Source organism: Oncorhynchus mykiss, chromosome 1 (assembly GCF_057628025.1).
Source record: "Oncorhynchus mykiss isolate SJ-2025 chromosome 1, ASM5762802v1, whole genome shotgun sequence".
Classification (NCBI taxonomy): Eukaryota; Metazoa; Chordata; class Actinopteri; order Salmoniformes; family Salmonidae; genus Oncorhynchus; species Oncorhynchus mykiss.
In genome coordinates this window covers 29,597,668-29,614,283 of record NC_143022.1, presented here as the reverse complement: position 1 = coordinate 29,614,283, position 16,616 = coordinate 29,597,668, and the positions used below count along the sequence as shown (strand labels likewise).

Genomic DNA, 16,616 nt, shown 5'->3' with positions numbered 1-16,616 from the left:
AGGAAATTAAATGTCTGTGAGAGGGACACTATTATATCCTCCATAATTAATAACCTGGAGGGGTTGCTGGGGGTTTGTTTTGGTAGGGGTAGTGGTATTAGTGACAGTGGTAGTAGTGTGACTCCATTTGGTTAACAGCCTTTGGAATGTTATGATAAAGGGACACAAAATCACCTTTGTAAGAAGCACGAGAGAGAGAATGAGAGAGGGAGAGAATGAGAGAGGGAGAGAATGAGAGAGGTGGGGCAAGACCACAGGTAAAGAATTCAGAGTGAATTAGCCCTATGTGACCACAAAAAAACAACATGGGAGTATTTTTTATAATATTTTATAATAATATGTAATTTCATAATCAGCATATATCTCTATACCACATTCACAGTATTGTACACCCTGACCCATTAGATTCATATAAACACTTTGTTCCTCTGTTTGGTTCCCGGTACTCAAAGAAATAGAAATGTCCTCTCCAGGATCCTCATATACAAATAAATGTACAAGAATAAGAAAAATACTCTCCATATTTTACACATTTATAAAATGTTATTTTACAAAAAATCTCCCAGTTAATCAAAAAATCCCTTGCTTATATCATTTTTAATTTGTATTTATAGTTTCATAATTACATACATGAAAAAATGATTCAGTACAGTATGTGGTAGCTTTTCTGTTATAGCTGATAGCAGTTTCCTATAAGTAAATTAAAAGACAATATACTGTATCTGTGAAGACAGGTGATTCTGCTGTATGTTCTACAACAGGGGTGTCAAACTCATTCCATGGAGGGCCTAGTGTCTGAAGGTTTTTGTGCTTTCCTTTAAATTAAGCCCTAGACAACCAGGTGTAGGGAACTCCTTACTAATTAGTGACCTTAATTCATCAACTAAGTACAAGAAAGGAGTGAAAAACACGCAGGCACTCGGCCCTCCGTGGAATGAGTTTGACACCTGTGATCTTATGATGGCCTCTTTCCTCTTTGAATAAATAATTGTCCCTCCCCATATTAAAGTGAGCAACATAATTATCAGGTTAATGAATGTATCATGCTACCTGGATACAACTGCAGCTCTAGTAAAACAATAACAACCAGGCCACAGGAGGTCCTCATGCTCTGCTGGTTTTGTTCTGTCTTATTGGTCAATTCAATAATCTAAGTCAACATTAAGATGGAGAGTTATTGAATGTATGTGTTATTCCAGCTGGTTCCAGAGTGAAAGAGATGACCTACAGCTACATCATGTCCATGTAAAACACAATATTATCCCTCTGTTGTGGTAGGTCATCTGATGCTCCTTCTGTCTCTATGGATCACTCCAGACACAGCCCACCAACCAGCCTGGAGGTCTTGGGCATTGCTAGCTGTGAGGGCCGGCAGCTCTCCCTCCAGTCCAGTACTAACAGAGAGTCAGGGGGCCCTTGTGTTCGGGTGCAGTGAGGGTAAGAAGCAACAACAATAAGCTTGGAGTTTTGAGACTGTCTGCCTCACAGCTCTCACTGCAAGATGATACCATTGGCCTTCAAATTAAGAGGAAATCTCTCCTCCTTCCCTCGCCATGCCCCTCAGGTGTAGATATCAAGAATGGAGTAAAGTGTATGAACAAGGTCCCAATGTGCAGAGTTGTAGGCTTTTTAAACATGAAAGGAATTTCCTTATTTTACACAACAACATGGCAGTCACAAGTGGGCCTGAAGACAGCTGGGTCTATGAGAGGCCGTGACCTTCTGGAGCAACAGCACTCCATGTTATTTCTGTTGTGTTTACTCTTTGTCAAATTTTCAGGGGAGAGAAACCTTGTCCTGAAGCAAAATGGAATTGGCTTCTTTAAAAGCAAGACAGCAAGTCTGCCAGGGAAATTCTCCCGGGTCTAATGTTTCATCCTTGGACCTCTGTAACTCCAGTCAACCACTGACCTATACGAATATGAAGTCAAACCATCTGACTATGTTTTAGATGAAGAACATGCTTGGTGGCTGTGGAGTACATTAAAGGAGAAAACTGACCGTGTTGTGATAAAAAGGTGGTGTTCTCTTGAAGATGGTTCCGAGACAGAATCAATTGGATAGATATACTGGTATGACGCAGCCCCATTCCCCTCGTCAATGTGTAAATGTAGTTAAACGTAGGCTTCGTTTTACATGCAGTAGCGACAAAGTCAAATAAATATGATGTACATCGACATGGGGGAGACAGAGGAGCATATATCACTCCTATTTCCTATACTAACAACATGATGATCAACAGTAGTGTTACATATTTTCCTATAGAAGGTTATGATATGCCATAACTGTGTGTATCAAATGGGAGTAAGGATGTTCAAGGGCTGAATAAAATCTTTAGTCCTGTCCTGTTCTGTCCTGTGGAGGTCAGAGGAGGCCCTTGGATCCAAGCACACATATTGTAAAAGCCTCACTTGACTTTGTTGTGTTGTGTGTACAATAATGCCATGACATCTTTGTGGTAACTGAGAAGAGGGAACAGGTAATGTATGTTTCAAGATGTGCTGTATTTGGACAGAGGAATAAAAGCTATTGTATGTTAACTAAGCAGGCTAACAACCGGCTAACAGGCTAACAACCGGCAGTGATTGTCAGAAGAGTCCCAGAAGAGAACACACTGCATGGACATTGAAGCATTGCAGAATGCAGGATCAAGTAGGCTAATACCATGTTGTCTCTAACACTGTGTCCACATAGATCACATGTCTCTCACAGACTCTCACAGTGAGATAGAGTGTGAAGTATTGTCTGCTTCTCCTCCTGCCAGTATTCACCTTTTCACTGACACCCAATGACACTGTCTAGAATTGAACAGATGGTCCTGTTAGAAAGTCAAATAAAAGTGATAAATATAAGGCGATTTGAGCGGAAAGCCATAAGGCACTTCCAGTATGGTGATGGTGACAGCCATTATCATGTGTGTTGTGGTAAGTAGGCTCTCAGGATTGACACCACACTGTCCACTGAGTTCCTTACATGATGGCTGCTAGTTCCGCTGCGTTTAGTTGCATGGAATACACATTGGATACTTTTAAGGCAAAGTCATCATCATTGCCTGCATGATTGTTGTGTGTTGTTTTCTGTAGTGAGGTAACAATTAAAATTGTTGTTTTGTGGTCAGCTAATGTTCGTCATTTGTCTTGTTTTTCTCATGAGACAAACTGTGCATGTTTGGTCTTCTCTTGTTGATATCTCCTCAACACCTTAGTAAAATTAGTACTATGACAAGGTTTTACATTGTGATGATGTTCCCATCCTCTCTCATGCTCTCCTGGCTGCTGCTGGTCTTGGTGGGGCTGCCGTTGTGAGTAGGAGTGGTCAGGGAGTTCAGAGAGGCCTTGCTGTCTGACAGAGAACCACTACTGGGCAGGAAAATGCTCTGGGGGAGGGGCCGTTGCCCCAGTGACGAAGACAATGGAAACTCCCTGTGGCTGCCATTACCATTGGACACACAGTGGTCGGGCAGGTATGGCAGGATGTCACTCTCAATGATAATGTCTCCATCCTCGTCGCTGTCGCCCTCCGCCACACTGTTACTGTTGCTATAGTGACTGACACTTTGAGAGGCGGGGCTGGGGGCCAAGTCATGGGAGATGGTGGAGCCTATGGATCCAGAGGAGCTGTTCCCCCCTACCGAGACCTTGCTTCCTCGAAGAACCACGTTATTGCGCTGGTTGGCTGGCTTCACCGTCACGATCAGGTTGTGGCTGTTGGCCACCATCATGTCTGTCACCTGGTCCAGAGACTTGCTGTCCACATCAATGCCGTTGACCTCCAGGATCTCATCGTTAACCCCCAGCAGGCCTGTGCTCTCAGCCAGGCCTCCACGTACCAGCCGGGAGATAAAGACACCAGGCACCTTCTCCACTCCCTGAGGCGTGACCCGCACGCTCACCCCGTCCCGGATATAGAAACCCAGGGGCTTGTGGGTACCGTGCTTGTGCAGGCGGACGCGCCGGTGTGTCTCGGGCAGGATGTCGACATCGATGATGGAGGAGATCTGCCGGAAGTCCTGGGGATGGCCAATCATCAGTCCTGGTTTGGTTTTCTGCTGTGCCGGGCGCAACCCTGCCAGACCCTTTTTCCTCCTCTGCAGGGAGTTGGTGGCAAAGACCACAGGCTCATCCACATCTACAGGACAGAGAAGCCATGTCAGAAATACACATACTGTAGGACAAGGCAGCACCAGGGTCTCAGTTCATTCCAAACATGGATAATAAAGTACAATGAAATATGTTCTGCCGTTTTTTTAAAAAGGCATCACATCCTGTCATCATGTCACCTTCTGGTGTCAACAGCTAACCTGAAGGTAAGACATGGATTAAATTGACTTAGTTTAGAGTGTGAAAGGTGGAGAGACATAGCACAGGTTTTAAATCTACTCTAATCTTTTCCAATGCCTCCGTCTGTCTTTCCGTGTGTAAACCGTCAATCTCAAACGCTCAGAGCAGGAAAAAGCTCACCTTTCAACTCTCAAGAAGGACGTTTAATTTCCCTACTATATAAATACACATATTGATATAGAATGCAGTGGTCTCACTTTATCCTGCTGTATGTTTCTTTTGGCTTTTCTGCGAGAGATTCATTAAGATCCAATATTATGTCAACCATAGAGATCCTATGAAGTTATATACTAATTTTTATGATGTCAACAATCTGAGCTGAGTGTAGGATTTCCAAAAACATTGAGTCTCTATTCCACACTGTTTTCATAGTTACGGTTCCCAATGCCCTCTATCCCACTTCTCCTTTTCCACTCCCTACTCTCCACTCCACCTCTATCTACATCTCTCTGTCTGTCTCTCTCACTCACATCTTCCCTGTGATGATTGAGAGCAGAGGTTGCTGGCAACAGGAGAACAGTATTTCAGAACCTGCCCCATAGACAGACGGAGACAGATTGAGTCTGAGAGATGGAGAGATGGAGCAGGGCTGCTGGGGTAGGTGTAAGGACACAGTGAGGATTTCCATAACTCTCTCTCAGCCCCTACTGAGGGGTCAGAGGTTGCGAAACAGAATCAGATTACATAGCAGGCAGATGAATCACAGCTTTAGTACCCACTGTTAAGATGAAATAGACCAGGCAGCCTAGATCCATCATCACACACACCTGACTTATCCACTGGTGACATAGTCATGTTTTTAGTGCTAGCAGGCAGGTAGCAGCATGGGGAGGAACCACTCAGGGCTCAAGTCTAATGACAAGCCATGCTCGCTGCGGAAGAGAGAATATTTTAAGTTATTTTTAAACTGCGGAGAAGGGCGTGCTATGTGAACCTGTTCCTCAGAGAGAGACAGAGATATGTAGGAGAGGTCTAGATGTGGCTCTGGTGGGCGGAGACTAATGCGGGGAGACTTCAAACCGTTCTGCCTCAGTTCTACCAACACGTCTCCTGTGCCACTAGGGGCCCTGATAACTCTAGACCACTTTTATTCATCCCACAGAAACGCATACAAAGCCCTCCCTCACCCTCCCTTAGGCAAATCAGACTATGACTTTATTTTCCTGCTTCCTGTTAACAAACAAAATGTCAAAACAGGAAGTATCAGTGGAGCGCTCAATACAGAAGTTGTCCGATGAAGCTAGTACAGACTGGAATATGTTCCGGGATTCATCCGATAGCATTGATGAGTTTACCACATCAGTCACAGGCTTCATCAATAAGTGCATAGACAACGTCCCCCCCCCCCCCACAGTGGCTATACTATATGTCTTGTAGAGTAGGGGCCTCAGGGCACACACTTAATGTGTTGTGAAATCTGTCGTGAATGTATTGTAAATGGTTTTAAAATTGTATAACTGCTTTCAGGAAGAGTATCTGCTGCTAAATACGAACGTATCCAAACCAAAAACCTTGGATAATAGGGAAAATCCTCGCTGGGCTAAAGGCTAGAGCTACCGCTTACAAAGAACGGGACACGGACATGGACACATACAAAAAAGCTTGCTAGGACCTCCGACGAGACATTAAACATGCAAAGTTGACAATATAGGAGGAAGGTGGAATCCTATTACACCGCCCCTGACGGATGTTGCAGGGCTTGCAGACGATAACGGATCACAAAGGGAAACCCAGCCTTGAGATGCCCAGTAATGCAAATAACACAACAATTACATACTTAATGCTGCTGGGTCATGCAGAAAGACAATCTAAACTACACAAACAAGTCTACATAAAAATAGCTAAAAAGCAACAAATTTGAAGTTTTGTAATAGCCTAGTCAAAGTCCAGACCTAATCCCAAATGAGATTTTGTGGCAGGACGTGAAACGAGCAGTTCATGTTTGAAAACCCACAACTGTCGCTGAGTTAAAGCAGTTCTGCAAGAGTGGGCCAAAGGTCCTCCACGGTGATGTGAGGGACTGATCAACAACTACAGGAAGTATTTGGTTGGAGTCAATGCAGCTAAAGGTGGCAAAACCAGTTATTGAGTGTAAGGGGGCAATTACCTTTTCACAAAGAGGAATTGAGTGTTGCATAGCTTAAATAATTAAAGTAAGTATTCATTTTTTTTGTTATTTGTAAACGCAGGTTCCCTTTATTTAATATTAGGTTTTGGTTGACGATCTGATAACACTCACTATAAAAATATGCAAAAATCAGAAAGGGGGAAATACTTTTTCACAGCACTATATTTCTGATTTTTGCATATTTTTATAGTGAGTGTTGGAGTTGAAGTCAGAAGTTTACATACACATTGGAATCATTAAAACTCATTTTCAACCATTCCACAAATTTCTTGTTAACAAACTATCGTTTTGGCAAGTTGGTTAGGACATCTACTTTGTGCATGACACAAGTCATTTTTACAACAATTGTTTACAGACAGATTATTTCACTTATAATTCACTCTATCACAATTCCAGTGGATCAGATGTTTACATACACTAAGTTGACTGTGCCTTTAAACAGCTTGGAAAATTCCAGAAAATGATTTCATGTCTTTAGAAGCTTCTGATAGGTTAATTGACATAATGTGAGTCAATTGGAGGTGTACCTGTGGATGTATTTCAAGGCCTACCTTCAAACTGTGCCTCTTTGCTTGACATCATGGGAAAATCAAAAGAAATCAGCCAAGACTTCAGAAAATAAAGTGTAGACCTCCACAAGTCTGGTTCATCCTTGGGAGCAATTTCCAAATGCCTGAAGGTACCATGTTCATCTGTACAAACAATAGTACGCAAGTATAAATACCATGGGACCACGCAGCCGTCATACCACTCATGAAGGAGATGGGTTCTGTCTCCTTGAGATGAACGTACTTTGGTGCGAAAAGTAAAACAAGTCCTATATCGACATTACCTGAAAGGCCGCTCAGCAAGAAGAAGTCACCGCTCCAAAACCGCCATAAAAAAGCCAGACTACAGTTTGCAACTGCACATGGGGAAAAAGATCATACTTTTTGGAGAAATGTCCTCTGGTCTGATGAAACAAAAATAGAACTGTTTTGCAATAATGACCATAGTTATGTTCAAAAAAGGAGGAGGCTTGCAAGCCGAAGAACACCATCCCAACCGTGAAGAACGGGGGTGGCAGCATCATGTTGTGGGGGTGTTTATCGATTGCGCAACCAGGGGAGGAAAGACCTTGGACCATTGTTACTCTAACTTCCGCGACGCATATAAGGCCCTGCCCCGCCCCCCTTTCGGAAAAGCTGACCACGACTCCATTTTGTTGATCCCTGCCTACAGACAGAAACTAAAACAAGAGGCTCCCACGCTGAGGTCTGTCCAACGCTGGTCCGACCAAGCTGACTCCACACTCCAAGACTGCTTCCATCACGTGGACTGGGAGATGTTTCGTATTGCGTCAGATAACAACATTGACGAATACGCTGATTCGGTGTGCGAGTTCATTAGAACGTGCGTTGAAGATGTCGTTCCCATAGCAACGATTAAAACATTCCCTAACCAGAAACCGTGGATTGATGGCAGCATTCGTGTGAAACTGAAAGCGCGAACCACTGCTTTTAATCAGGGCAAGGTGTCTGGTAACATGACCGAATACAAACAGTGCAGCTATTCCCTCCGCAAGGCTATCAAACAAGCTAAGCGCCAGTACAGAGACAAAGTAGAATCTCAATTCAACGGCTCAGACACAAGAGGCATGTGGCAGGGTCTACAGTCAATCACGGACTACAGGAAGAAACCCAGCCCAGTCACGGACCAGGATGTCTTGCTCCCAGGCAGACTAAATAACTTTTTTGCCCGCTTTGAGGACAATACAGTGCCACTGACACGGCCTGCAACGAAAACATGCGGTCTCTCCTTCACTGCAGCCGAGGTGAGTAAGACATTTAAACGTGTTAACCCTAGCAAGGCTGCAGGCCCAGATGGCATCCCCAGCCGCGCCCTCAGAGCATGCGCAGACCAGCTGGCCGGTGTGTTTACGGACATATTCAATCAATCCCTATACCAGTCTGCTGTTCCCACATGCTTCAAGAGGGCCACCATTGTTCCTGTTCCCAAGAAAGCTAAGGTAACTGAGCTAAATGACTACCGCCCCGTAGCACTCACATCCGTCATCATGAAGTGCTTTGAGAGACTAGTCAAGGACCATATCACCTCCACCCTACCTGACACCCTAGACCCACTCCAATTTGCTTACCGCCCAAATAGGTCCACAGACGATGCAATCTCAACCACACTGCACACTGCCCTAACCCATCTGGACAAGAGGAATACCTATGTGAGAATGCTGTTCATCGACTACAGCTCGGCATTCAACACCATAGTACCCTCCAAGCTCGTCATCAAGCTCGAGACCCTGGGTCTCGACCCCGCCCTGTGCAACTGGGTACTGGACTTCCTGACGGGCCGCCCCCAGGTGGTGAGGGTAGGCAACAACATCTCCTCCCCGCTGATCCTCAACACTGGGGCCCCACAAGGTTGCGTTCTGAGCCCTCTCCTGTACTCCCTGTTCACCCACGACTGCGTGGCCACGCACGCCTCCAACTCAATCACCAAGTTTGCGGACGACACAACAGTGGTAGGCTTGATTACCAACAACGATGAGACGGCCTACAGGGAGGAGGTGAGGGCCCTCGGAGTGTGGTGTCAGGAAAACAACCTCACACTCAACGTCAACAAAACTAAGGAGATGATTGTGGACTTCAGGAAACAGCAGAGGGAACACCCCCCTATCCACATCGATGGAACAGTAGTGGAGAGGGTAGCAAGTTTTAAGTTCCTCGGCATACACATCACAGACAAACTGAATTGGTCCACTCACACAGACAGCATCGTGAAGAAGGCGCAGCAGCGCCTCTTCAACCTCAGGAGGCTGAAGAAATTCGGCTTGTCACCAAAAGCACTCACAAACTTCTACAGATGCACAATCGAGAGCATCCTGGCGGGCTGTATCACCGCCTGGTATGGCAACTGCACCGCCCTCAACCGTAAGGCTCTCCAGAGGGTAGTGAGGTCTGCACAACGCATCACCGGGGGCAAACTACCTGCCCTCCAGGACACCTACACCACCCGATGTCACAGGAAGGCCATAAAGATCATCAAGGACATCAACCACCCGAGCCACTGCCTGTTCACCCCGCTATCATCCAGAAGGCGAGGTCAGTACAGGTGCATCAAAGCTGGGACCGAGAGACTGAAAAACAGCTTCTATCTCAAGGCCATCAGACTGTTAAACAGCCACCACTAACACTGAGTGGCTGCTGCCAACACACTGACACTGACTCAACTCCAGCCACTTTAATAATGGGAATTGATGGGAAATGATGTAAATATATCACTAGCCACTTTAAACAATGCTACCTTATATAAATGTTACTTACCCTACATTATTCATCTCATATGCATACGTATATACTGTACTCTATATCATCGATGGTATCCTTATGTAATACATGTATCACTAGCCACTTTATACTATACTATGCCACTTTGTTTACATACTCATCTCATTTGTACATACTGTACCCGATACCATCTACTGTATCTTGCCTATGCTGCTCTGTACCATCACTCATTCATATATCCTTATGTACATATTCTTTATCCCCTTACACTGTGTACAAGACAGTAGTTTTGGAATTGTTAGTTAGATTACTTGTTATTACTGCATTGTCGGAACTAGAAGCACAAGCATTTCGCTACACTCGCATTAACATCTGCTAACCATGTGTATGTGACAAATAAAATTTGATTTGGTTTGATTTGATTTGATTTGTTTTGCTGCAGGAGGGACTGGTGCACTTCACAAAATAGATGGCATCATGAGGGTGGAAAATTATGTGGATATATCGAAGCAACGTCTCAAGACATCAGTCAGGAAGTTAAAGCTTGGTGCAAATGGGTCTTCCAAATGGACAATGACCCCAAGCATACTTCCAAAGTTGTGGCAAAATGGCTTAAGGACAACAAAGTCAAGGTATTGGATTGGCCATCACAAAGCCCTCAAAGTATGTAAACTTCCGACTTCAACTGTGTGTGTGTGTGTGTGTGTGTGTGTGTGTGTGTGTGTGTGTGTGTGTGTGTGTGTGTGTGTGTGTGTGTATATATATATATGTATATACTTTTTTTTGTGTATAATATGCATATTTATATTGTATTATACAGGGCGTATTTGGAAAAGAGACCTAAGTCTCAATGTCTTCCCTGTTAAAGTAAAGGTTCAATGAAAAAAAATCTTCCAAGATTCTAAATCCCAGTATCTCCCATCGTCTAATTTACATCACTTTGCGTGGCACAACACATTAACACAAAAGGCAGATAACTTCTCACACATTCTTGAATCTTATCACCACACCTCAAAACTGTATGATAGGGTTGGGCTCCTGTGTCGCTCCTCTTTGAACTGATTAACACCATTTCCCTGTAGAAAAGGAATCCAGAGCAGTACAATAAAACATATCAAAATTGGTAACTCTTTATGAACACCTGAAACAATCCAATCCTTCACACCTCCAAAGGTGTCCGTGCTCCCAGGGTTCTGTGGGAACGTCCCGCCCCGGACAAAGCCACAGATGAGGTGTGTTTGACCTCTGTGATAACCCACAGATGGTCAGTCATCCAAACAATGTCATAAATCGTGATTGAGTCATCATGCTGGGCCTCGGCCCTTCATCCCTGGCCTTCATCATCGTTCACATTTGTTCATTCTCTCTATTTTTCAACAACACACACATACTGTACACACACACACTTTCACATACTGCTGCTACTCTGTTCTTCATTACTATCATCACCACCATCATCGTCATCATTATTATCATCATCATCTATTCTGATGCCTAAGGGCAACAGACAGGAAATCGAGAGAAGGAACAACAGACAGACATCTTACAGTGACTGCCTTTATGTATATATCTACCTCAAATACCTCGTACCCCTTCACAATGATCTGCTACCAGATCATATATAGCTGTATATAGATTAATTCCCTGTATATAGCTTACTTCTTGTGTATTTTATTCCTCGTGCTACCATTAAAACAATTTAACTCTGCATCATTGGGAAGGGCTCGTAAGAAAGTATTTCACAGTAAAGTTGTATTCAGCCTATGTGAATAATAACATTTGATGTGGTTATGAGGAGCACTGTCTGCTGAGAGGGTGAAAAACAGGAAGTCATCAACACCTCAGTGAGGCCATGGAGAAAGAAAAGAGAGCTTTTCCCACTCTGGCATTCTGATTTTACTGCCTGTTTGGTTTTACCTTTGGGAGATCGGTGTACAACCACTATATATCATAAAGGATGCAGTGAATATGATCCTCTTAATACCGTTATAAAGTCACATTCAACACAGTGGCCGCTAGCCTAGCAGGGCCAGTAAGCAAAAGGTTACTGGTTTGAATCCCTGAGCTGACTAGGTGAAAAAACTGCCGATGTGCCCTTCAACAAGGCACTTAACCTTAACACACTGAGCTATAGGCTAGTCACTGCAAAGAGGTTTTATGGATGACAACATTAAAATGATTTGACCAAAGCCACAGGCTGTTGTATGGCGGGATAAAAGGGAGATTTGATATATATCCAGGCTCAACTAGAGGGCATGAGACATAATGGGCGGGTGACTGTCTGGCCAGACTAGCGGTGATCCCTGACCTCAACACTATGAAGGGAAAACAATCATCTGCTCACCAACAGAAAATCTCTTCCAACATGGTGACCGAAAACCCACTGCATTCACTGCATGTGCATTAAATAGATATTTATATGTTCCTAAACTATATGAATTTCCAGTTATGAAAAGCGGTATAAAAGTGGTATAGTTGACATTTCTTTGTTTGTTTGACATATATGCTTGAGTGTCTGTCTGTTTGCGAGTGTCTGTCTGTTTGCAAGTGTCTGTGTCACACCCTGACCTTAGAGATCCTTTTAATTCTCTATTTGGTTAGGTCAGGGTGTGACTAGGGTGGGCAATCTATGTTTTCTATTTCTTTGCTGGTCGGGTATGGTTCCCAATCAGAGGCAACTGTCTATCGTTGTCTCTGATTGGGGATCATACTTAGGCAGCCTTTTCCCACCTGTAGTTTGTGGGATCTTGTTTTTGGTACTGTGCTGTTTAGCCCTACTAGACGTTACGTTTCGTATTTGTTGTTTTTTCTGTGTTCATTTAATAAATTAATATGTACGCCTACCACGCTGCACCTTGGTCCGATCCTTCCATCGACGAACGCTACAGTCTGTCTGTTTGTGAGTGTCTGTCTGTTTGTGAGTGTCTGTCTGTTTGTGTGTGTCTGTCTGTTTGTGAGTGCTCCACACAGAGCTGTAGCCTGCCCTGCTTCCCTCCCTGTCACCTCCATTAGGCTTATTGTCTGGACCCCCACAAAGAGCAAAGCAGCCTCTGTTATTAAACCCACTCAGGGGCTGGAGGAGGCGGGCGGGAGGGAGAGCCCATCCAGAGAGCACATGGGGGGAGGACTGGAAATGAACCAGCCAGACTGGCGTGACAGCCATGCACCCAGGAGGAGGGGTAGGCTGGGGGCCGAGGTTACAGACCAGGGGGGTTGGGTCTGCTCAACGATCTAGCTGTCGATTAAAAATATTAAAAAGTCAGCAGATCAGGGAGAACTGCAGTACCTTCTGAATGATGCTTCCGGTCCACATCATCCCCACAGAGAGAATGCCAGAGTTCATTACAATGGTCTGTTAAAGAGTCTGGACAGAACAGCTAACACACAGAGACGTGCAGGTTAACGGAGTAGGTTATTGAGGGCATGACCTTGTCTATAGAGAAAAGAGGGAAACGTCTGAAATGCTACTAGCGATAACCCTGGACATAAAAACAGCTGGAGCTAGACTCACTTCCCTACTAAATCCATTTCCCCCTTTTTCTTATTATCAATCTCTGCTTTGCTTTCCCACTCGGTTCTTCTTTCCCTTGTGTCTCTGTGATTGTATTTGTACACAGTGTAAGCATTGCATGCCCAGGGATCTGTGTGGTCTATGAGCACGTCTACACTGTTCCGAGCAGTATTATTGACCAACTGGGCTATAATGTGGTTTAACGGTGAGTGAGATCAGAGGCTAATGTGCAGAGTGGCTAGCAACAGAGATACTGTCTCCCTAGTGTGTGTGTGTGTGTGTGTGTGTGTGTGTGTGTGTGTGTGTGTGTGTGTGTGTGTGTGTGTGTGTGTGTGTGTGCGCGCGCGTGTGTGGATTAGTGCTGATATAAGAAGGATCCATTGAAACCATCCCTTCCCCCGGTCCTGTCCAATATAAATAACACACACACAAAAATGTACACATTTCTAGGTATGCCTGTATGCAGAGCCTGTATTGCACAAAGACAGACTGGAACATCTATAAAGTTGTCCTCTCCCTGCCCTGTCTCCGCCCTCTGGTGAGGGGTTGTGGGATTCTCCAACACATTCTAGAATACACTGCTCTGGTTTCCATAAAGAACAGATGACGAATACCAAATATGCTTCCCTCACTAGATGAAATCAATCAACTACGCTCCTCTCTATATCATGTGATCTCTGTAGGCTACCGCATGAATCACCTGACTCATGTTATACATTACATTAAGTTACTGCAGCACAAGAGCCAGTAAATGCCTGTTAATGAAATGAATAACCAGCATCAGTAGGTCAACTCAGTTCTGAATCACTGCTGACATCTTACATAACCTTGAGCATGTTGAGTTTAATACAATGATGATTTGTAACAATGCTGGTATCATAAGGTGAGATACTGATTCAAAGCCAGGCAGTCATTGGATTGAAACACTGGGAAGAAAGGCTGAGGTGGGAGGGGTCAGCAGCACTGGGCCTCAGGAGAGGACATTGAAATGAAGTCAGCAGTGGAGGGGTGGGCTTTTACAATGAACAAAATTATAAACGCAACATGCAACAATTTCAAAGATTTTACTGAGTTACAGTTCATATACGGAAATCAGTTAATTGAAATAAATGAATGAGGCTAATCTATGGATTTCGCATGACTGGGAATACAGATATGCATTTGTTGGTCACAGATACCTTTTAAAAAAGGTAGGGGCGTGGATCAGAAAACCAGTCAGTATCTGGTGTGACCACCATTTGCCTCATGCAGCACAACACATCTCCTTCGCATAGAGTTTATCAGGCTGTTAATTGTGGCCTGTAGAATGTTGTGCAACTCCAATGGCTGTGCGAAGTTGCTGGATATTGGCGGAAACTGTAGCACGCCAGTTTCTCCGATCAGGAGCATCCCAAACAATCTCAATGGGTGACATGTCTGGTGAGTATGCAGGCCATGGAAGAACTGGGACATTTTCAGCTTCCAGGAATTGTGTACAGATCCTTGTGACATGGGGCAGTGCATTATCATGCTGAAACATGAGGTGATGGCGGCAGGTGAATGGCACGACAATCGGCCTCAGGATCTCATCACAGTGCATTCAAATTGCCATTGTTAAAATTAAATTGTGTTATTTTTCTGTAGCTTATGCCTGCCCATACCATAACCCCCTCTGTTCACAATGTTGACATCAGCAAACAGCTCGCCCAAACGATGCCATGCAAGCTGTCTGCCATGTGCCCGGTACAGTTGAAACTGGGATTCAGCCGTGAAATACACACTTCTCCAGCGTGTCAGGTCAAGACCCTGGTGAGGATGACAAGCACACACAGATGAGCTTCCCTGAGGCGGTTTCTGACAGTTTGTGCGGAAATTCTTTGGTTATGCAAAGCCACAGTTTCATCAGCTGTCTGGGAAGCTGGTCTCAGACGGTCCCACAGGTAAAGAAGCCGGATGTGGAGGTCCTGGGCTGACGTGGTTACACGTGTTCTGCGGTTGTGCCAAATTCTCTGAAACGACGTTGGAAGTAGAGAAATTAACATTACATTCTCAAGCAACAGCTCTGGTGGACATTCCTGCAGTCAGCATGCCAATTTCACGCTCCCTCAAAACTTGAGACATTTGTGGGATTGTGTTTAGTGACAAAACTGCACATTTTAGAGTGGCCTTTTATTGTTCCCAGCACAAGGTGCACCTGTGTAATGGTCGTGCTATTTAATCAGCTTCTTGATATGCCACACCTGTCAGGTGGATGGATTATCTTGGCAAAGGAGAAATGCTCACTAACAGGGATATAAACAAAATGTGTACATTTGAGAGAAATAAGCAGTTTCTGTGTATGGACAATTTCTGGAATATTTTATTACATCTCATGAAATATGGGACCAACACTTTATGTGTTGCGTTTATATTTTTGTTCAGTATAGTATTCATGACTCTACCAGAATTGAAAATAACTATAACAGAGCCAGTTGTCTGCAGCCTACAGGCATAGAGCATCTCAGGCCTCTCTCCCACTGGATCCATCAGACATGCTGATTTACCCACTTCCACAAGCCCCTCTCAGACTCACAAACAGAAGACAAGGAGGAATGGGTATGAGATAAAGAGGGAGGGAGGGAGACAGATAGCTTTTCCATCAATTTGCCTCCTGCCCATGTATAGTCTATAGTGACAGGTCCGTCTACACTGCCATTCATGCTAACCTTGGAGGGGGTCCCGAGAGAACTCACTGTTGGTCTGCACAGAGAGGTGTGTGTATTAAGTATCAATGGGTATAGAGTGAACATCTGTCTCTCTGCTCTGCCATAAAGAACCCTCCCCCAACATGAGCAAGATAAAGAAGCTGATCGTGGACGACAGGATAAGGAGGGCCGAGCACGCCCCCGTTCACATCGACAGGGCTGTAGTTGAGTGGGTCGACCAAGTTCCTTGGTGTCCACATCACTAAAGACCTATCATGATCCGAACACACCATCATAGTCATGAAGAGGGCACGACAACGCCTATTCCTCCTCAGGGATGTATTTGGCATGGGACCTCAGATCCTCAAAAACAGCTGCACCATTGAGAGTATACTGGTTGCATCAATGCTTGGTACGGCAACTGTTCGGCCTCTGACCGCAAGGCACTACAGACACATACATACTGACCCCCCCCCCCCCCCCACACACACACACACACACAGTACCCAATTGTCATACTTGAATAACAGTAAAGATACTTTCATAGAAAATGACTCAAGTAAAAATCACCCAGTAAAACACTACTTGAGTAAAAGTATAAAAGTATTTGGTTTTAAATATACTTCAGTATTAAAAAAAAATTCTAATTCCTTATATTAAGCAAACCAGAGGGCACCATTTTTGTGTTTT

General features: G+C 44.4%; 1 protein-coding gene across 1 annotated transcript in view; it reads right to left on the bottom strand.

Annotated features, from left to right (window-relative positions):
• Positions 1-312: 312 nt before the first annotated feature.
• LOC110520414 (partitioning defective 6 homolog alpha) overlaps positions 313-16,616 on the bottom strand; it is a 45,605-nt gene continuing 29,301 nt past the window's right edge. Inside the window, exon 3 of the mRNA XM_021597725.3 lies at positions 313-4,128. Within this exon, the coding sequence (XP_021453400.2) occupies positions 3,230-4,128 (899 nt within the window). The 3' untranslated portion in view covers positions 313-3,229. The remainder of the gene's footprint in view (positions 4,129-16,616) is intronic.